Genomic DNA, 23,366 nt, shown 5'->3' on the forward strand with positions numbered 1-23,366 from the left:
CTAGCAATTTTGTTTGTTGCTTGTTGGGAGGAGTTTTTTATTTTTTCAGAATCAAATGTTTTTGCAGGCTGCATTGAGTGGTACGGCCGCTATGTGGACGATCTCCTACTCACATGGAGGGGTGATGTGGCGACCGTGCCACTCTTTGTGCAATATCTTAAGAAAAACTCCATCAATTTGTGGTTTACTTTTTCGTTTTCAAACAATAAAATGGATTTTTTGGATCTGACCCTTTTAGGTGATTGTGATAGGAAGTGCATACATAGCACTATTTTCCGTAAACCAGTCAGTGGTAACACTTTATTAAGAGCTGATAGTTGTCACCTGTAAAATATCAGGATTTCAATAATAAAAAATATGGATGCAGAGTCTAGCTAGCCAGCTCTGTTTAGTGGGTGAGTGCGTTATTCTGAGGACTTTGGCTCATACATCTGCTCCCTGCTTGTCAGAACTATAGGGCATTTGTCAGAACTGTCAATATGTGGCTATTTGGAGGTTGTAAATGGCTCCAAAGGTCAAAGGCCATAAGCTTAAGTTTTTCAAGCGTAATGCATGAATACCTAATATGCATATTCCATAAGATACTAGCGTTCTAATATGGTAGAAGCTACGAACATAGCGGCAGATAACCATATGTGGTTATGAGACAGGAAAAATAGACACTAATGCAAGTCTATGGGTCAAAATAGTATAAAAGCCAACCTAACTCCTGTACAGGGAGATCTCCCATATCTGGAGAATCTCCAACACGGACCACATCATGCCTCAAGACCATATGTAAGAACCAATGAATGCTTGTTTTCTTTTAATCTAATACTTATTTCTGTGTGCTATGAACTCACTTTTCTTCATTTTTGTAATCACTTTTTGAATGAACATTAAACAAGATTTAATTTTATCCACACAATTCAACATTGTTTTCCTTTTTATCCTCACCCTGCTCTTACTTAAGGAAAAAAATAAGAAAGAGATATTTTTTCTTCATTTTGGCGAGCCAAGGCCAGGCTGATCTTTGTGCTATATTTATACTCCTTCGTTTGTACAAGGGGAGAACTCTGCTAAAAACATCTGCTGTACAAAGCCTCAGGAATTCCACTATTTCACGTCACAAGGATCAGACAGAATCTACAGACTACGAGAGAGGATCCGTGTCTTCGACCATAGAAAGCTGCATGTGTCCCATCCAGACGGAGGGCTGAGGATTTCAGTAAAGACACAGAAGATCATCCATTGGATCAACCCAGGAGAGGAAAAGACGCTTGAAGTGGCTGGTTTTGCCACGAAACGCGTAGGCTTATTAAAGAAGTTTTTTATTATATGGACTGCCGAAGGTGCGCTTTTTTCTGGTCAGCGCGGTTTATTCAGCCCGGCTCTTTTTTCCACTTTGGATTTGTTTCATTTACTACCAGCGGGATACCAGCGACGACCGGACCTTTATGAGTGATTCCCAGTTTGTTGTGACTCACACAACTTCAGCAGGTGAGTCTAACTGATTGGGCTTGCTTGCTATTGTGGTTCTTCAAGACAATACACCCTATGTGCGCTTTCCATTTTTGTTTTTTCTTGATATTGTCAGAACATATTGAACAATTGGAGGATCAGATTGATACTCGGACAGAGTTATTGTCCAAATTACGACAAGACATAAAAAGGGTTTCTGCTAACACAAGATCAGCAGGTAAACAGGAGGACAGTGCTGCTGCCTCATCATTTGTACCAGACACACAAGATCCAGGTGTTTCAGTAGAGGAATTAGAGGCAGTAGAATTACAACGGAAAAAATTACATGACAGTGCAGCACGCATTAATCTGAAAATACATGATCAGCTAATGAAAATTGTAAAAGACATTCCAAATTACAACGATCAGATGGACGCCTTTTATAATGCGGACATTTTTGAATCAAACACAGACAAATTCAATCTTAATGATGAACAAAAAAATAAGATATTCAAAGTATGGCTACCTTCACATATGGGAAAAAGATTACAGACCACTCCCAGATTAACCCCTTTACCCCCAAGGGTGGTTTGCACTTTCATGATTGGGCCAATTTTTACCATCCTGACCACTGTCCCTTTATGAGGTAATAACTCTGAAATGCTTCCATGGATCCCGGTGATTCTGACATTGTTTTCTCGTGACATATTGTACTTCATGTTAGTGGTAAAATTTAATTCATATAACTTGCGTTTATTTGTGAAAAAAATGGAAATTTGGTGAAAATTTTGAAAATGTCGCTATTTTCCAACTTTGAATTTTTATGCCCTTAAATCACAGAGATACAGCACACAAAAGCTTAATATGTAACATTTCCCATATGTTTACTTTACATCAGCACAATTTTGGAACCAAAATTTTTTTTTGTTAGGAAGTTATAAGGGTTAAAAGTTGACCAGCGATTTCTCATTTTTGCAACACCATTTTATTTTTACGGACCACATCACATTTGAAGTCACTTTGAGGGATCTATATGATAGAAAATACCCAAAAGTGACACCATTCTAAAAACTGCCCCCCTCAAGGTGCTCAAAACCATATTCAAGAAGTTTATTAACCCTTCAGGTGCTTCACAGCAATTTTTTGAATGTTTAAAAAAAAATGAACATTTAACTTTTTTTCACAAAAAAAATTACTTCAGGTCCAATTTTTTTTATTTTACCAAGGGTAACAGGAGAAATTAGATGTAAAAGTTATTGTGCAATTTGTCCTGAGTACGCTGATACCTGATATGTGGGGAGGAACCACTGTTTCGGCGCATGGCAGAGCTCAGAAGGGAAGGAGCGCTGTTTGACTTTTTCATTGCAAAATTGGCTGGAATTGATTGGACGCCATGTCACGTTTGGAGAGCCCCTGATGTACCTAAACAGTGGAAACCCCCCACAAGTGACCCCCATTTTGGAAACTAGACCCCCAAGGAACTTATCTAGATGTGTGGTGAGAACTTTGAACTCACAAGGGCTTCACAGAAATTTATAATGTACAGCCGTACAATTAAAAAATCACATTTTTTCCACAAAAATGATCTTTTCACCCTCAATTTTTATTTTTCCAAGGGTAACAGGACCCCAGAAGTTATTGTGCAATTTGTCCTGAGTACGCTGATATCCCATATGTGGGAGTAAACCACTATTTGGGCGCATGGCAGAGCTCGGAAAGGAATCAGCGCCATTTGACTTTTTGGCTGGGATTGGGATTGGACGCCATGCCGCGTTTGGAAAGCCCCTGATGTGCCTAAACAGTGGAAACCCCTGACAAATGACCCCATTTTGGAAACCAGACCCCATAAGGAACTTATCTAGATGTGTGGTGAGCACTTTGAACCCCCCAGTGCTTCACAGAAGTTTATAACACCCGGGCGTGAAAATAAAAAAATCATATTTTTTCCACAAACATGATCTTTCAGTCCCCAATTTTTTTATTTTCCCAAGGGTACCAGGAGAAATTGGACCCCAAAAGTTGTTGTCCAATTTGTTCTGAGTATGCTGATACCCCATATGTGGGAGAAAACTACTGTATGGGCACACGTCGGGGCTCGGAAGGGAAGTAGTGACATTTTGGAATGCAGACTTTGATGGAATGGTCTGCGGGTGTCATGTGCGTATGTACCTCCAGCTGTGGAGCAGACGTAAGCGGCCTCTCGTGCTCCCGGCGTCTGTGAGCTGCTCCAGGTGTACAGGACCTTTGTGATGTGAGTCAACACATGACCACGTCGGTTTCACTTGCTGGTGGTTGCGGCGGGGACCAATGGACTTTCCAACATGTTTCAAAGACTAACTGTCTTCTTCCTCCCTGAGACGCCGGGAGCACGAGAGGCCGCTCACGTCTGCTCCACAGCTGGAGGTACACTGACAGGAGGCTGCCACCGGCCGGGGCAGGCCCTGTAACTCGTCTATACCCCAGTGTACAAACCCCCCCCCTCTTTTTCCAAGAGCTGGAGCAAAAAGCGCTATTTTAACCTGCACCGCTTACTGGAGTGAAGACTTCGCATCGCATTATCTTTACAGGTACCGCTCTCTGACTTGTGCATTTACTATTGAGGCTACTCTGCACAGGCGTTCACAGGCTGCAATTTGACTTTGATTTTTTTTTTTTTTTTAAGCTGCTATTAAGGAGAATTACCCTGCAGTATATAACCTGTTCAATGATTTCAGGTTTTTACCCTCACTCATGCCTTTTTAGTTTTTAATGATTGTTCAGGTTGGAACTAAGATTGCCACCAGCATCTATAAATATTCTTTTTCCCTTAAGCACTTCTTCTGAGGTCTTACAATTGACTATTACTAATTGCTATTTTCTCGCTATTATCCAGCTACATAAAGAGCACTTATAAGAGGTTTGTTTTTTTTTACAACCACCCAATTTAGATTTCCCTCTTCTTTGAGTGTTCCAAGCGCACACTAATATTAGTAGTTAAATACTTTTTTATTTTATTATTTTTCCCTAACTAAGGGGGTGATAACGGGGGGTTTGATTTACTATTTATGGCGGTTTTTATGTTTGGCAGCTGTCGCACGCTAAAAGATGCTTTTTATTGTAAAAATATTTTTTGCATCACCACATTTTGAGACCTATAACTTTTCCATAATTTGACCCATTGAGTCATGTGAGGTCTTAATTTTTGCGGGACGAGTTGACGTTTTTATTGGTACCATTTTCAGGCACGTGACATTTTTGATCGCTTTTTATTCCGATTTTTGGGATGCAGAATGAACAAAAACAAAAACCAGCATTTCAAGAATTTTTTTTGGGGGGTGCTTTTACACCGTTCCACGTGCAGTAAAATTGATAAAGCGGTTTTATTCTTCGGGTCAGTACGATTACAGCGATACCTCATTTATGTCTTTTTTATGTTTTTGGCGCTTTTATGCAATGAAAACAATTTTATATAAAAAATAATTATTTTTGCATCGCTTTATTCTGCGAGCTATAACTTTTTTATTTTTTCACTGATGACTAGTGTTGAGCATTCCGGTACTGCAAATATCGGGCATCGGCCGATATTCGCGGTAACGAAATTCCGATACTGAGTTCCGATACTTTTTGCATATCGAATACCGGAATCGGAAGTTCCCATAATGCTATGAGGCAGTTTGATTTGATTCAGCCAATGAGGAATCCTAAGAAGTGTGGGCACATCCTGTTAGGTATGTAGGCATGTTAACTAATGGCATGGCTGTGATTGGCTGCTGAAATGATGTCATGATGCACTATAAAAGCTGCCGCCATTTTGGGTTCACTCTGCTGTGAATTCAGTTAGGGACAGGACGCTGCTGTTCTGAGGGACAGTTAGAGATAGCGATTTGCTATACTGTGCTTTACCCAGGCTACTTTAGCAACAGCTGTGTGAAGCTTTCTTTTGCCTTGCAGTGCTGTTCACAGCTGTCTGCAAGGTCTGTGTGTGTGAGTGCAGCTCACGCTGCAGTGTGTTCTGCAGCCACCTCTGGTTGTAGTCCGCTCAGCGTGCGTCACTGCCTCATACATAGTCCTTTTTTTGTTTTATTGCTGCTCATTTTTCCTGATTTCTCCTATTAGTGTGCTTCCATCCATATCCATCTACATTGGTTGCAAACACTATATAGGAGTAGACAGCGGAGCCTTTCAGTGCTAGTGCCCAGTTCTCTGCACTGTTCACGGCTGTCTGTGAGGTCTCTGTGTGAGTGCAGCTCACGCTGTAGTGTGTTCTGCAGTCACCTCTGGTTGTAGTCCGCTTAGTGTGCGTCACTGCCTCATACATAGTCCTTTTTTGCTGTAGTGCTGCTTATTTTTCCTGAATTTCTCCTATTAGTGTGCTTCCATCCGTATCCAGCTAGATTGGTTGCAAACACTATATAGGAGTAGATAGAGGAGCCTTTTTGCTGGCTTGTGCCCTGCGGCCCCAGCCAGATTAGTATTAGCCTATTTTTTGGAGCCTCATCTATTGCATTGTAGGTTACCTTCCTGCATTGTAATAGCTCCAAAAAGTTTGTGATACTATCGCTTTCACATCTTTGGTCACATCCTTTTTGAAAAAAAAAACACGTAAATAAAGTTCACTAAACACTCCACTTGACAGTTGTTTAGGCCACATTAGCTCATATTAAAGTGTAGTCCGCACACTTTATAATATTAGTGTTTCTTATACCTGTTAGCAGCTGTTCAGGAATAAGCACACTAAGCCCCTCCCTTGTATTTTTCTGCCTTTCTTTATCAGTCTACCAAGATGAAGAAGGCAGGGAGTAAGGCACGTGGGCGTGGAGTTTCAGCAGGGAGAGGACGTGGGGATTCTGTGCCTGCTGCGGGCACCAGTGACTCAGCATCCCCCAGTTTTACCAGGGAACAGTCCTTTATGCGCAGCTTTGTAGGACCTCGCCGTACCCCACTGCTGCGGGATGAACAAATTGAAGCCGTTGTCGGATGGATGGCAGCTAACGCATCGACTTCAATTACTTCCACATCCTCTCAGGGCCAGGCACTGAAGAGCAACCATCTGTCTCTTCACCACCTGCCAAATTGCCCAGGCAGTCAGAGAGCCCTGGATAGGAGACATCTCTACTTCTCTTCTCTGAATCTCTTGGCTTGGAAACAGGGGGCCAGCCAAGCAGCATTCTAGAATGTGAAGAAGAGGGAGTATTGTTATGAGCTCATTTTCTCGTTCACCTTTGGTGTCCGATGAACTCCCTCTGCTGATGAAAGGAGGTGGTGAAACTGATTTGGATGGGAGAGACCTGTCACCTGAACAGGTGGCTTGCGATTGGACATCTGGAATCTCTGAGTGGATATAAGGCAGCCGACGCCCTGTAGGGTTGCTGGTGATTTCTCCTGCTCTGAGGTCTGGCCTCCAGTCCAGTTCCTGCCTTCTAAAGCTAAGTTTTGCTCTGCTATTGTTCCATGAGATTTTGTCTGATTTACTTAGTTTTTTGTTCAGCCAGCCCCGGCTGAGGCTATGCTGAATTTCCATTTTTGTCCCTGATCGGTTTAATTTCTTTTGCTCTGTCCTCAGAATATATCGGAGTGCTGATATAGGGATTTTGAAGTCTAGCAACTTCAGGGCCGTTTTTCCTATCAGACGTGTTGGGACATTTTTGGTAGGGCTTTTGCGGATTGCAGCCAGCATCTTTTCTGTCCTGTCCTATCTAGTTAGTTGGGCCCCATCGTTTGCTCTGCCTATCTTTCTGTCTGTGTTTGTGTTTTCATCTTTTTTCACCAACAATACATGTTGGGGGCTGTCTATTGCTTTGGGGTCTGCTCTGGGGCAGTTTAGATTTCCCCTTTCTTTCTTTAGGCTTATTTAGCTCTCCGGCTGTGACGAGGTGTCTAGGACCACCGTAGGCACGCTCCACGGCTACTGTTAGTTGATGTGAACAGGATCCGGGGTCTGCAATCCGCTAGCTACCAACCTCTCCGGTTTTCTGGACTTAGCTTGCCTTTTTGTTTTTTCCTCCTCCGGTGACTCATTCATAACAGTCTCCCCTGTTATGAATGGGTCACTGAGGAGGAAAACAAGACTAAGCTAAGTCACAGAAAACCAGAGCGTTTGGTAACTAAGCAGATTGCAGACCCCTGATCCTATCTACACAACTAGCAGTAGCCCTGGAGCGTACCTACGATGATTCTTGATGCCTCGTCACAGCCGGAGGACTAAATAAGCCTAAAGCAAGAAAGGGGAAATCTAAACTGCCCCAGAGCAGACCCCAAAGGAATAGACAGCCCCCACACATGTATTGATGGTGAGACAAGATGAAAGCACAAACACAGGTAGGAAAATAGACTGAGCAAACGATGGGGCCCACACTAACTAGAAAGGACAGGAAAGGAAAGATACTGTCTGCAATCAAGCCAAAAAAACACTGCAAAAATGTCCATCACTTCTGACAGCAAAAAAAACCCTGAAGTCACTAGACTTCTCACACTATTTCAGCACTCTGGCATATTCTGAGAACAGAGCAAAAAGAGGCCAATCTAATAAGGGACAAAAAGCAAACTGGCACATACAGTGACATAAGAATGGAAATTCAGCACAGCCCCAGCCGGGGCTGGCTGACCACACAAAAAACTGAATAGACCAAACCAAAACAAATGTGAACATTAGCAGAGAACACTTAGCTTGAGAAGGCAGGAACTGAACTGGAAACCAAGACCTCAGGAGGCAGGAAAAAATCACCAGCATGGGAATAGGGAGTCGGCTGTCTTAAATCCAGTCCGAGACTCCAGATGTCCTATCCTCATTATCAGGTGGCATGTCTCTGTTAATTAGATCACCTTCATTACCTCCTGCCACCACCAGAGGGAGCCCGGAAAGAGAACTCACAACTCCTCTGTCAGCACAACCAGCTCCCTCACCAGAGGCAGACCACAAAATGAGTTCACAACACTCCCCCTTCCACTGACCCACTGGGATAATAGCTGCTGTGACTTCAGATCTTCCAGGGTCACTACACCAGCTGTGGCACCCACACACACAGGGGGTGATGACAAGCGTAGGAAAATGACTGTCCATACAAGGCCAGTTGATCAGAGGATCACAACCTGGCTTCATCTTCCAGGGTCGCTACCACACCTGTGGCCCGCACACAAAGAGGAGGTAACAATAAGTGCTGGAAGATGACAGTCCATTGAGTCCATACAAGGTACAAGGCCAGTTGATCCGAGGATCACAACCTGGCTTCTCCAAATGTAGCCATGGTTCAGTGATGGTCAATGGAGCAGATCTGTATTCTTCCAACCAAGGCTGAAAACCCCTAGGATGTTTCCTATAGAATGATAGATCCGTGTCCCTTGTGATGATGTTGTGGCTGCTGTCCTGTCTCTTGTCCTTTGGATGTATAGATGTCTTGGCAGACTCTCTCTGGCTGTTTCTCTCAGTCTCTTTATACAGAGGCCTGTAACCTATTTTTAGACTTAACAAGTGTCCCTCACTCAGTATTTACATGAAGGGTAAGAATGCAGATGAGATTATTATAGCATTATTTGATTATTTAAACTATTTACATAGTTTTTCCCTCTCTGCTTTAGAAGTCAACAAACTGGCTCCATAACCCAATGCATAATTAGCATATCAGCAAACATCAGTAGTGATTTAAGAATAAGCACACAATAAAAGTCAATATTCCAGGCTTACACGAACAAAAGTCTGTTTTCTTGACCAACTAGATATCAACACTTAACTTTGAAAGCCACCATACAGAAAACATTCTATTATTCTTCGTTGCTAAAAAAAATAGTTGTCTGGTTAATTAACATACAATGCTGTATGTCTTCACAATGCCAAAAGTAAAAAAAAGTTTTTAAAAATATAAAAAAATGTAAAAGTTCAAGTCACCCCTCTTTCGCTCCTTTCAAAATAAAACAAAAAAAAATCAAACATACACATATTTGTTATAGCCGCGTTCAGAATCTCCCGATCTATCAATATAAAAAAAGAATTAACCTGATCGCTAAATGGCGTAACGAGAAAAAATGTCAAAACGGCAGAATTACTTTTTTTGGTCGCTGCAACATTACATTAAAATGCAATAAAGGGCGATCAAAAGATCCTATCTGCACCAAAATGGTTTCCATTAAAAACCTCAGCTCGGCACACAAAAAATAATCCCAAACCCAACCCAAGATCATGAAAAATGGAGACGTGACGGGTATCGGAAAATGGTGCAATTCTTTTACACTTTACCTAATAGAGAGGAGTTATTTTTACTGATACAGTGGGTATGGAAAGTATTCAGACCCCTTTAAATTTTTCACTGTTTGTTTCATTGCAGCCATTTGGTAAATTCAAATTCATACTATCTGTTCTTGACACTGGAGTGGCTTATAAACAACCGAAGTATATAGTTTGAGGTCTGGGATCTGCCAATATGTGGCTAGTTTTCTGACTGTTTCGGATAACACGATACATGATTTTAGTTTTTTTGTCTAGTCTCGCTTGAATATACAGTAGGTCAATATTAAATAGTCTCCTGAATAGTCTCGCCTTTGGTGAGGATGATGAAACCCGTAGAAATGAGACGCTTGGAGAGTGTGTAAACATCACCTCACCCTATATACTGAGATGTGGGGTACATGTTTTTTCTATTAATCACTTTCCAACTAACCTTCAGGGGGTGAATTATGGGTATTGTTTTACATTTGGAATTCATAAAGTTTAGTTTTATCCTTTTGTCAGCAAACATGAGGAATGACAAGAGACAACCCATTTAAGAAGATTTAATTTTGGTTAAAATTATTCCAACATTATGAACATAAAAAGGCTTCTCCCCTATGTGACGTCTCTGATGTTTATTAACTGTTAATTTCCAAGTAAATTATTTCCCACATTAAGAAAATGAAAAAGGCAGCTTCTCTGTGTAACAGCTCTGATGGAGATCAAGAAGTGCTTTCTGGTTAAAATATTTCCCACATTAACAGGAAAAAGGCTTCTCCCCTGGGTGAGTTTTCTGGTGCTTAACACAATATGATTTCTTGCTAAAACATTTCCCACATTCTAAACATGAAAAAGGCTTCTCCCCTGTGTGAGTTCTCTTGTGCTTAACACAGCCTGATTTATTGCTAAAACATTTCCCACATTCTAAACATGAAAAAGGCTTCTCTCCTGTGTGAGTTCTCTGGTGCTTAACACAATTTGATTTATTGGTGAAACATTTCCCACATTCTGAACAGGAAAAAGGCTTCTCTCCTGTGTGAGTTCTTTGGTGGGTAACAAAAGTATTAAGTTACGTACCGGTAACGGTATTTTTCGGAAGCCCATGACAGCACCACGAGAGAGGGGATCCGCCCTTTAGGAACAGGAAACCTACAGATACAAAAGGGCGGCACCTCTCCCACGCATCAGTTGGATTACAGAGCTTGAGAGGCTACCATGGTTAGTACACAACATATAATATATACAACCTATCTACCCTATTTATCAGAAATATTTTTATACCATCTCCCATATACAGTAAATTGTGGACAATCTTCTAAAGGAGTGCACCCCTATATGTGAACAAGGGAGGGAACTAAGGGTGCTGTCATGGGCTTCCGAAAAATACCGTTACCGGTACGTAACTTAATACTTTATTCGGACTCCCATGACAGCACCACGAGAGAATTACAGAGATGTAAACTAACTTAGGGAGGGACTACAGCCTGCAGCACCCTTAGCCCAAAGGTGAGATCTGAGGAGGCACCCATGTCTAACCGATAGTGGTTAAAAAAGGTGGAAGGAGATGACCAGGTGGCCGCCTTACATATCTGATCAATTGACACTCCAGATCTTTCTGCCCAAGATGATGCCATGGCACGAGTGGAATGCGCCCTCAGGTTCTGCGGAGCCGGACCTCCACCTGCTGTGTAGGCAAGAGAGATAGCCTCCCTAATCCACCTTGCTAATGTGCGTTTCGATACCCTACAACCTTTCCTGGGACCTTGGAAGGATAGGAATAATGCATTCTCCTTCTTCCAAGGATCCGTGGCTGCTAAATATTTAAGTAAGCATCTCCTAATATCTAATGCCTGAAGTTTTTGCTCCTTAGGGTTGGTCGGATTAGGGAGGAAGGAAGGCAGAACTATCTCTTGTGTCCTGTGAAATTGTGATGCTACCTTGGGAAGGTATGCTGGATCTGGCCTTAGGATTACTCTATCCTGTAAGAACTCTGTGTAAGGGGGCAATCTGGAAAGTGCCTGTATGTCGCTCACTCTACGTGCGGATGTTATCGCTACCAGAAATGCTGCCTTAAGAGATATAATCTTTAGTGAGGCAGAATCCAAAGGTTCAAACGGACTTTCTGTCATGGCTGTAAGGACTAAGTTTAAGTCCCAAGGCACACATCTGTCCTTGTGTATGGGTCTCGATCTAGCCGCCGCTTTAATGAACCTTGCTACCCAATAGTTATTGGCAATGTCACATGCAAACAAGGCTCCTAAGGCTGAAACATGTACTTTTAATGTACTTGTGGAGAGACCCAATTCGAGACCCTTCTGGAGAAATTCCAGAATATGTTTCGTGGGAATTCCGTCTCTGACATCAAACTGAAAGGTGGACAGGAATCGCTTCCAGGTCCTAGCATAGATGTTAGTGGTAGTTTGTTTCATGCTTTTTAGGAGGGTATCAATTAAATTCTTGGAGAACCCTCTATCCTTTAATAGTGTCCTCTCAAACACCACGCCGTCAAATGGAGTCCCGCTACATGCGGGTGGCTGACTGCCCCTGGTAGAGGAGATCTGGAAGGTTCGGCAGTACCCAGGGATCGCATACCGACATGGTCCTCAACCATGCGAACCAGGTCCTCCTGGGCCAAAAGGGGGCAATTAATATGACTCTTGCCCGATCTTCCCTGATCTTCCTTACTACCAGAGGTAGAAGATTTAATGACGGGAAGGCGTATGCCAGAGAAAAGTTCCATCTTATCAGGAGGGCATCCCCTGCCAGTGGATTTTCCCTGGGATTCAGAGAGCAGAACGATTTTTCTTTCCTGTTTTCTCTGGTGGCAAAGAGGTCTACCTCTGGCTGACCCCATCTGCGGACAATCTGGTGGTAAATATCCCTGTTCAAAGCCCATTCTCCTTGCTTTAGAGCCTTGCGGCTTAGAAAGTCTGCCTTCACGTTGTCCTTTCCTCTGATGTGGAGCGCCGTTAAAGATACAAAACTTTCCTCTGCTATGTGAAGGAGATGTTCTGTTATCCGCATCAGGGCGTCGGAGCGGGTTCCACCTTGGTGGTTGACATATGCTACTGCTACCTAGTTGTCCGAGAGTATCCTCACGTGATGGCCCTGTAGGTACATAATGAGTTTTTTGACTGCCCGCTCTATCGCCAATAGCTCTCTCTGGTTGGATGAGATCTCAGCATCAGAATCCCAGTGTCCCTGTACCACTATGTCCCCCATATGGGCCCCCCAACCAAAGGGACTAGTGTCTGTGGTTATAATACGGGTTATCTGCGTTATCCAGGGCACCCCTGAGGCTAGGTTCTCGTCATCGAGCCACCATCTAAGCGATCTAACAGCTGAGGGGCTTAGCAACACTCGACCCTGTAAGGAGCCTTCCAAGGCCCTGCTATTGACCAGGACGTCTTTCTGAAGGGCTCTAGTATGGAATTGTGCCCACCTGACTGCTGAGATGCATGAGGTTAAAGAGCCTAACAGGGACATGGCCTGTCTGAGGGTCATAGAAGGATTATCAATCGCCCGAAGAACCTGCTGCTGTATCTTTTGCAATTTATCCAATGGCAACAGACACTGCTGAGTTTCTGAATGTAATAGTAAGCCTAGAAACTTCTGTATCTTTAAGTGCTGGAGTCGGTATTTCTCGTAGTTTAATATCCATCCGAGGTTTTCTAACCTGGACTTAGCTCTTTCTATCTGGGATATACAATGGCCCACCGATTTTCCCACAATCAAAAAATCATCTAAATATGGAACGATCAAGATGTCAACTTCCCGTAAATGAGCCATAACTTCGGCCACTACCTTTGTAAATACCCGGGGCGCTGCAGAGAGACCAAAGGGAAGGGCTCTATACTGATAATGACGGACTGTGCCGTCTACTGAAACCGCCACTCTCAGGAACTGCTGGAAATCTGTATGGATAGGTACATGATAGTACGCATCTTTCAATTCTATGACTGCCATAAAACACCCTTTAAACAATATTTTTATTGTTGTATTGATGGATTCCATCTTAAAAGTACGATTAACCAAAAACTCATTAAGGAAACGTAAATTAATAATCGTTCTAAATGTTTTGTCAGGTTTTTGGATTAGGAATAAGGGAGAGTAGAACCCTCTTCCTCTCTCAGATTCTGGAACCTCTATCAGGACGTTTTTCTGGCATAGGCTCAAGACTTCCGCTTCTAAAGCTGCTTGTTCGAGGGGTGAAGATCTTAAAGGAGTTGGTCTAAAGGTATCCCGCGGGACCTGGTTAAACTCCAACCTAAGCCCGGTGGATATTACCTTGCGCACCCAGTCACTATTTGTAATCTGTAACCATGCCGGGAGGAAGGATGATAGTCTATCCCCCATGGGAATTACTAGTCATTGATTCTGTCTCTTTTGATCTCTCGACGAGCGTCTGAACATGTAGCCCGTACCTCTTCTCCTTCTATCTTCCCATCTGGGACGGTCTCTAATAGGCGAAGAATTGCGCCTTCTCCTCTGATCGAATCTCCTTCTACCAAATGGACGTCCGTAGGACGCAGACCAGAGATTTGGGAATTTTTTCTTGTCGTCCCCAGCCTTCTCAAGCAATTCGTTCAGGACTGCGCCGAACAAATATTCACCCTCATACGGAATAGTACAGAGCTTCGCTCTGGACTGAATGTCTCCCTGCCAGCACTTTAACCACAGGGCTCTACGAGCCGCATTAGAGAGACCTGCTGCCCTGGCGGCCATTCTTACTGCATCCGCCGAGGCATCTGCTAGGAAGGCTGCTCCCTCTTGGATTGTTGGTAGGGCCCCAAGAATTGTTTGTCTCGACGTACCGTTTTAATTGCGACTCCAACTGGTCCAACCAGACCATCATGGACCTGGCCGTGCATGTTGATGCCACTGCTGGTCTTAAGGACCCGGCAGCCATTTCCCAGGTATTCTTAAGGAAGGTATCTGCCTTCCTGTCTAGGGGATCTTTAAGGGATCCCATGTCCTCAAAGGGTAGCGAGGATTTTTTCGATGCCTTCGAAATGGCTGCATCTAATTTGGGGGCCTTGTCCCAAGTATTCACTGCCGGATCATCGAAGGGATATCTGCGTTTGAGGGCTGGTGGTAGCAACCCTCTTTTATCCGTTTTTTTCCACTCTCTGTGGATCAGATCCTGGATCTTCTGATTTAATGGGAAGACTCTACGCTTTCTCTGCTCCAGCCCCCGAACATGACATCCTGCATGGATAACTGGGGCTTAGGCTCCTCTACTTCCATTGTCCCTCTGACTGCTTTGACCAGCTTGTCTACTCGGTCAAGTGGCAGACAAAATCGCCCAGAGTCCTCTTCTCCTGAGGAAGACAAGGGAGATGAAGCCTGGGAGTCTCTACTTCTCCTCCATTCTGTCGAGGAATCGGACTCCACCGGGACCCCGCCTTTTAGACTTTCCGGCTGGGACAAAGACTTTAGGGTTTCTTTCATCTCTGCCCTGACTATGTCCCTTAAACTCGCCGCTACCGCGGGCGACTCTTCCGCCACTGTCTGCTGAATACAGGGGGGGCACAATTTTTTGGGCATGAATCAGGTAATGGGCATGCACAGAGTGCGCACTCCCTGTGTTTAGTTTTACTTGTAGCCTTCTTCCCCTAGAATAAAACACAGAAGGGGGGTCCCGTCACTGAGTGAACTTTCACGAAGATCACTTACCAGTGCCACAATCAAGTACCGGAGAATGAGGGGGATTCTTCTCAGTCGATGCTCCTGTCTGCCTAGAGGAGCTTTTATGACTGGATTGGTCACTTCGTCCCGCACGTTCCTTACTGTCACGGGCCTCTTTCTTTTTCTGCTTGACCTGCCTAAGGTCATCCAGGGGCGGCAGTGATGCTTGTCGCTGCTGCTGCCGTTGCTGTTGCCGCTGCTGCTCCTGATCGCTCTCCATTACTGCTCGCAATAATGTGGCCAAGGCAAGGCACCCTGCCAGGGTCTTGCCTATATACCCCTCCTCCGGACAGCAGTATTCCTGCCGCGCCCCTCCCCCCCTAATAGGGCTCCCTTTCCTCAGCTGGCGCCGCACCTGGCCGGAGAGCCGACGCTTATCGGCGTTTACGATGGGCGCCGCCATCTTGGTTTCTCGCGCCTGCGCAGTGGCGCCGCCAACCCGGAAGCGCATCATCCGTCCGCCCCCTGACGTCACCGCGACCCCGACGTGACCGGAAGTCGCCCTGGCGCTCCGGAATGCAGTGCTCCCTGGCCCCAGCACCCCGCAGCCACGCCGGCCCCCGTTACCACCGCACTTGCGCCGCCGGAGCCGGGAGCCCCCGGGGGGACATACTCACCGGCGGCGGCCTTACCCTGGAGACGGACCTCCTCCGGACGCCGCTCCCTGCTGCATACGCCACCGCCATGCCACCCATCCTGGGCCACCGTGGCGTCTTCCAGGAGTTCTGCACCAGGCCGAGGTAGGAGACCCCCTCGCTACCTGTATCGGCCGGCCTGGGATCCAGTCTTCTGTAGGATCCCATCCCCTCAGGAACAGGAAACCAACTGATGCGTGGGAGATGTGCCGCCCTTTTGTATCTGTAGGTTTCCTGTTCCTAAAGGGCGGATCCCCTCTCTCGTGGTGCTGTCATGGGAGTCCGAATAAATGTGACTTACGTGCAAAACATTTCCCACATTCTGAACATGAGAAAGGCTTCTCCCCTGTGTGGATTCTCTGGTGATTAACACAATCTGATTTATTGTTAAAACATCTCCCACATTCTGAACAGGAAAAAGGTTTCTCCCCTGTGTGAGTTCTCTGGTGCTTAACACAATTTGATTTCATGCTAAAACATTTCCCACATTCTGAACATGAAAAAGGCTTCTCCCCTGTGTGAGTTCTCTGGTGCTTAACACAATTTGATTTCCTGCTAAAACATTTCCCACATTCTGAACATGAAAAAGGCTTCTCCCCTGTGTGAATTCTCTGGTGCTTAACAAAATGTGATTTAAGTGCAAAACATTTCCCACATTCTGAACAGGAAAAAGGCTTCTCCCCTGTGTGAGTGCTCTTGTGCGTAACCAATTGTGATTTACGTGCAAAACATTTCCCACATTCTGAACATGAAAAAAGCTTCTCTCCTGTGTGAGTTCTCTGGTGCCTAACACAATCTGATTTATTGCTAAAACATTTCCCATATTCTGAACATGAAAAATATTTGGCTCCTGTGTGAATTCTCTGGTGTGTAACAAAATGTGATTTCTTGTTAAAACATTTCCCACATTCTGAACATGAAAATGACTTCTTTGCTTTAGTAGCAGTTTGTTTTTTAATGTCTCTTTTGTGACTTTGATTTTCCTTAGTAGTCAGTAATGAATCAGAAGATGGGACCTGTTTCATAGGATCAGATGACAGATCTTTGCTGTGAATGGATGATGGTATATCTGGAGTAATCGCATTCATTTCCGTTGTATCTTGTAGGATCTCAAGATCATCAGATTTAAAAATTGAAGATGTCAGCTGTCCTTCTGATCTCCTGGTACAGTCATCTGCTAAGATAAAAAACATTTTTAATAAAATATCCTTCAGTTTTATATTTTTGAACATTTCTACTTAAACTGTCCATAAAAATGGCAAGCTATGTAAAAAACTTTTTTTATCAAGACAATGACAGTTCACAGTCTAATAGTAAACCTTGTTGGATGAGCCAGTAGTGTGTTGTGTTCTACTGTTTGTACATTCTGCCTCCCAAATATCGAATAAAAAGGAAACCAATCAATGTTATGTAGGCGAAAATAATACCAATTCTCATCTCACAAAAAACAAGTCCCCACTCAGGTCCATCATCTGTCAATGGAAAAACAGAGGTTCCCACACTATTAGTGGATCAAAGGCTGTTGAAAAGCAACAAGGTTTCTATAAACCAATCCAGCAAAATCCGCTCTCACTTCGGAGTCTTGCAGTGTGCGCAAACAACATTTAGGATCCCTGTATTGAGCAATATTATAGTGAGAAGAACCCACTTAATTTGCGGTGTGTGTCTCCTGGAGCACAATCTGGGCACTATGTGCTGGGTAATAAAATGGCAAATGTGTAATTTCCACTCTCCAACATCCACTGCGTGTTAATTTCCGGAAAGTGGCTGTGGAGTCAAAATATTCACTCCTCCTAAGGATTATAACCCTCAGTGAATTAATTTATAAAATGGAATCACTTTATGGGGATTTCTACTATCCTGGTTTTCTGTCATTTAGTTATATTAGAGTTTCTGCAAACCCCCCAAAAAGGCACGTACCCATGTCTTCAATGCCATCAATGTGATAATGTTCAGAAAGGCAGCTGTTATGAATGAGTCACCGAAGTAGGAAAAAACAAAAATACAAGCTAAGTCCAGAAAACCGGAGAGGTTGGTAGCTATCGGATTGCAGACCCCTGATCCTATCCACAACTAACAGTAGCAGTGGGGGGTTCCTACGATGCCCTAGACCCCTCGATCACAGCCGGAGAACTAAATAGGCCTAAAGAAAGAAAGGGGAAATCTAAACTGCCCCAGAGCAGACCCCAAAGCAATAGGCAGCCCCCAACATATAATGACGGTGAAGCAAGATGAAAACACTAACACAGATAGAAAGATAGGTTGAGCAAACGATGGGGCCCAAGCTAACTAAACAGGACAGGATAGAAAAGCTGCTGTCTGCAATCCGTAAAAAACCCTACCAAAAAATGTCCCAACCGTCTGATAGGAAAAACAAGCCCTGAAGTCGCTAGGACTTCAAAATGACTATATCAGCACTCAGGTAAATTCTGAAGACAGAGCAAAGAGATAAACTGATCAGAGACAAAAATGGAACTCAGCACACCCCCGACCGGGGATGGCTGAACTCCAAAAAACAAGGTAAACAAAACAAAACTGATAAGTTCAAAAGCAGAGCAAAAACTTATCTTTGGGAAGGAGTCAGACTGGTCTCCAAGAATCCAGCAGAGAAATCACCAGCGACTCAGAAGGGCGTCGGCTGCCTTATATCCAGTCAGAAGTTCCTGTTATCCAGTCATCATCTACCAGATCAGGTGTTTGGTAATCAGCCTCACTACCTTCCTTCACCAGAAGAGGGAGTTCATCAGACGTCGACGGTGAAGGGGAAAATGAACTCACAACAGGCAACACTTTTTTCAGTCCACACTCGGGCAAAAAATAAATGTTTTACATTAACAAGTGTGGTACCATTGGTCAAATAGGACACTTATCCTCTTAATTCCATACCATTTCACCATAACCTAATATGCTCACCTTACACTGACATCTATCATCTGCTTCATTTAATACAATACGCAGTGTTAGTGGGCACAACCTGGCTATTTTAATAGATACAAGCTTATTTTCGACTCCCCTCTCACTTGTGAAACGTGTAGTGCACACAGAACTACTTGCTGTCTGTGGAACGCAAACAATGGGTCTTCCGGTGCTTGGAACACACGCCAACATCACTTCCGCTTTAGTTGCTCAGGACACATGTAATTCCAGTCCCGCCCCTTTCCTATTTAGCCTCCGGCATTTAGACTCCACATTGCGACGTGACAAGCGGTGGAAACCGTGTTCAGCCTGACGCCCGTCACCACTGACCACCCATGGTAAGAATTTCATAGATTACTATGTCCATATAACCTATATGTCTCACACATGTATCAGTGGAATTATAACGTTCTGATACGTTTCTCTTTAGCTTCACAAAGAGCTATTGTACGGAATCTACTATAATTACAGGTATAAACGCTCCTCTATTCTCTTTTTTATATATACGTGTTTAACCCTATACTCACCTTATAATGGTCTTCTGTATAGAATCCCAACAGGGAGCGTTACTACAAGCCTCGCTCTTAACACATCAGGTATCCTTATAATACCACTTTAATTACCACAAACTAATCACCTCCTGGTCTGATCTCTAATTATTTTTTGATCTTAGTACTATTGGCCTCACAAGGTTCTGCCATATGCCACCCTGAATTAATATACAGCATTCTACTATAACAGGGAGCTGGATAGCTCACCATTGTGCTTCTTACAACAGGTAATTTATTATACCTCTAGTTTCTCCTTTATGTGTATCCTATTTTTTACTTATCATACTTACGTGAGCTTATATTATATTCCAGTGGGGATCCACGTTTGTTCTCCATATTTACCACAATAATTTTAAGCAGTCATGGTTTATGATGCATGTAGGCCAGGACACTGGTTTATCTGACCACTACATTTACTGGGCCCTGCTGTCCTAGATTAGTTTGATTGTTAACGAGCAAAGCAAAAAAAAAACAACAAAAAAACCAGATCTAAGCATCAGACTCCTATATATTCAGACATAGCTTGGGGGAGGTATTTATGCACATTTAATCAAAGTACATTTGATCAAAGTATGAATCAGTTATAACATGGCAGTTAGACAGGGCAGGAGACAGTTAAGACATTTATATACATCTTATCCATGTATATTTGGATTACAACAAATATATACCATATGCATTTGTATAATTTATATCCTGGCCGCTGCATTCATACACATCCACCGACCTGGCACTAACTCTTTACACTCCATCCATATCGGCCCCTCAGTCCTTTCCTTTGTATAGCACTCATGCTCTCTTCACACTGCTACATTGCACAGATCCAGTCAGTCCCACGATTCAACATCAGAGACGCTCTCACAAATCACTTAACCATCTGCTCACTCTTTCTATCCTCCTCCTAGTCGCAGGGGACATCTCTCCCAACCCCAGCCCCTCATGTTATAGTAAGTCAAACTCCCCAACTGCTACACTCAGAAACCCCTCTAATCTTATTAATGTTCCCTGCATGCCTTCTGTCTCTCTTAATTGTGCCCTTTGGAATTCTCTGTGTAACAAACTCTCCTTCATCCATGACTTCTTCTTTTCTAATTCTCTTAACCTTCTGGCTCTTACTGAAACTTAAATCCAGCAGACACTACTGCTGCTGCTGCTCTTTCATATGGGGGACTAGACTTTTCTCATACCCCAAGATCAGACAATGGAGCAGGTGTAGGCATTGGTCTGCTCCTATCACCAAAATGTACCTTTCAGGTTATCCCTCAAGCACCCTCACTTGTCTTCCCTTACTTTGAGGTCCAGGCCGTCAGACTCAACACTCCCTTCTCCATGTGAGAGGCAGTGGTGTATCGTCCTCCCGGCCCCTCCCATCAGTTCCTGGATCATTTTGCCACCTGGCTTCCACATTTTCTCTCCTGTGACATCCCCACCCTCATCATGGGCGATTTCAACATCCCCATTGCTCTTCCCCTCTCCCCATCTGCTTCTCACCTTTTATCTCTAAGCTCCTCTTTCGGCCTCTTGGAGCATACTAACTCTCCAATGCATGAAGCTGGAAACTCCGAACACTTGGTCTTCTCTCGGCTTTCTGCAGTGGATGATTTCGCAAACTCCCCTCTCCCACTCTCTGACCACAACCTTCTTTCATTCTCTATCAAGAACTGCCATCCCGCTCAGGTCACCCCCACTGTCCATACTTACAGAAACATACAGGCCATTAACACCCAGAAACTTATGAAGAACTTGCAGTCATCATTGGCCCCTATCTCCTCCCTCTCATGTCCTGATTCTGCATTGAAGCATTACAATGAAAAACTTCAAAGTGCCCTGGATGAAATTTCACCTCCTATATACAGAACAACAGGACACAGACGTCAACAACCCTGGCGCACCCTGCAAACACGTTTCCTGCAGCGGTGCTCCAGGTGCGCCGAATGTCTGGAGAAAATCCAATCTACCAGAAGATTTCATCCATTATAATTTTATGCTTAGAACATACAACACTGCCCTTCACCTCTCCAAACAAACCTATTTCAACACCCTCATCACCTCACTGTCCAATAACCCTAAACGTCTCTTTGAGACTTTTCATTCTCTACTCAACCCAAGAGTGCAGGCCCCAACCACAGAGCTTTGAGCTGACGATCTGGCCAATTACTTCAAAGAAAAAATTGACCATATCCGACAGGAAATTATCTCCCAATCACCTCATACCATGCACTGTCCTCCCTCCCCCACTGCATCTAGCTCACTCTCTGATTTTGAAACAGTCAAAGACGAAGTAAGCAGGCTCCTTGCATCTTCTCGCCCAACCACTTGCATCAGTGACCCAATTCCATCACATCTCCAGTCCCTTTCCCCTGCTGTCACCTCTCACCTAACTAAAATATTTAACCTCTCTCTCTCTTCCGGTATCTTTCCTTCCTCATTTAAGCATGCCATCATACAGCCATTACTTAAAAAACCATCCCTCGACCAAAACTGTGCCGCTAACTATAGACCTGTCTCTAATCTTCCCTTCATCTCTAAACTCCTGGAACGCCTGGTCCACTCCCGTCTTATCCACTATCTCTCTGATAACTCTCTTCTCGACCCTCTCCAATCCAGTTTCCGCTCTTTACACTCTACTGAAACTGCCCTCACTAAAGTCTCTAATGGTCTACTAACAGCTAAATCTAATGGTCATTCCTCCATGCTAATTCTCTTGGATCTCTCTGCAGCGTTCGACACTGTGGATCATCAGCTCCTCCTCACTATCCTCCGTTCCATTGGCCTCAAGGACACCGTTCTCTCCTGGTTCTCCTCCTATCTCTCTGATTGCTCCTTTTCTGTATCTTTTGCTGGTTCCTCCTCCTCTCATCTTCCCTTCCTCAAGGATTGGTTCTAGGCCTCCTCCTCTTCTCCTTGTACACTGCCCCTATTGGTCAAACAATCAGTAGATTTGGTTTTCATTACCATCTCTATGCTGATGACACCCAATTATATGCTTCCTTTCCTGACATCATGCCTGCCTTTTTAGAAAACACCAGCGATTGTCTAAACACTGTGTCTAACATCATGTCCTCACTATATCTGAAACTGAACCTGTCAAAGACTGAACTCCTTGTGTTTCCTCCCTCCACTAATGCACCTATACCCGACATTGCCATTTCTGTTTGTGATTCCACTATTACTCCCCAGCAACATGCCCGCTGTCTTGGGGTCATACTTGACTCCGAGCTTTCATTCGCCCCCCACATCCGATCACTGGCTCGCTCTTGTTATCTGCACCTCAAAAACATTTCTAGAATTCAACCTTTTTCTTTCCTTCGACTCCGTGAAAACTCTTACTGTTTCTCTTATTCATTCTCGTCTGAACTATTGTAACTCTCTTCTAATCGGTCTCCCTCTTACCAAACTCTCCCCCCTCCAATCTGTCGTGAATGCTGCAGCCAGGATCATATTCCTCGCCAATCGTTACACCGATGCCTCTACTTTGTGCCAGTCAGTACACCGGTTACCCATTCACTCCAGAATCCAGTACAAACTTAGTACACTCACCCACAAAGCTCTCCATGGTCAGCACCACCCTACATCTCTTCTATCGTCTCAGCCTACCACCCTACCCGCGCCCTCCGTTCTGCTGATGACCTGAGGTTAGCATCCTCAATAATCAGATTCTTCCACTCCCGTCTCCAAGACTATACATGTGCTGCATCAATTCTTTGGAATGCACTTCCCAGGTCAATACGATTAGTCCCCAATCCCTACAATTTTAAACGTGCCCTGAAAATGCATTTATTCACACTGGCCTACCACCTCAACACATTAACCTAATCTATCCCTGTGTGGCACAGCCAAAAGTTTTACCATAACCAGATTCCCCGTATCATGTTCCCACAAGCTTTATGCATCCATTAGCCCTCTGTGTCTGTACTGTTACACACTTAACATTATGGCTGGTCCATACAATCAGGG

General features: G+C 44.1%; 2 protein-coding genes across 2 annotated transcripts in view; one reads left to right on the forward strand and one right to left on the reverse strand.

The window, feature by feature from the left end:
* LOC141082292 (uncharacterized) overlaps positions 1–23,366 on the forward strand; it is a 987,535-nt gene that overhangs the window by 392,907 nt on the left and 571,262 nt on the right. The gene's annotated exons all lie outside the window — the stretch shown is intronic.
* The window catches only part of LOC141082347 (uncharacterized), a 58,475-nt gene continuing 45,275 nt past the window's right edge, over positions 10,167–23,366 (reverse strand). The window contains exons 9-10 of the mRNA XM_073566293.1: positions 16,230–17,168; positions 10,167–10,676 (exon numbers count right to left, since the gene is read on the reverse strand). Coding sequence (XP_073422394.1) covers positions 10,377–10,676; positions 16,230–17,168 — 1,239 coding nt within the window. The 3' untranslated portion in view covers positions 10,167–10,376. The remainder of the gene's footprint in view (positions 10,677–16,229; positions 17,169–23,366) is intronic.

This window comes from Dendrobates tinctorius, unplaced genomic scaffold, assembly GCF_039654945.1.
Source record: "Dendrobates tinctorius isolate UK_male_01 unplaced genomic scaffold, ASM3965494v1 ptg000017l, whole genome shotgun sequence".
Lineage (NCBI taxonomy): Eukaryota > Metazoa > Chordata > Amphibia > Anura > Dendrobatidae > Dendrobates > Dendrobates tinctorius.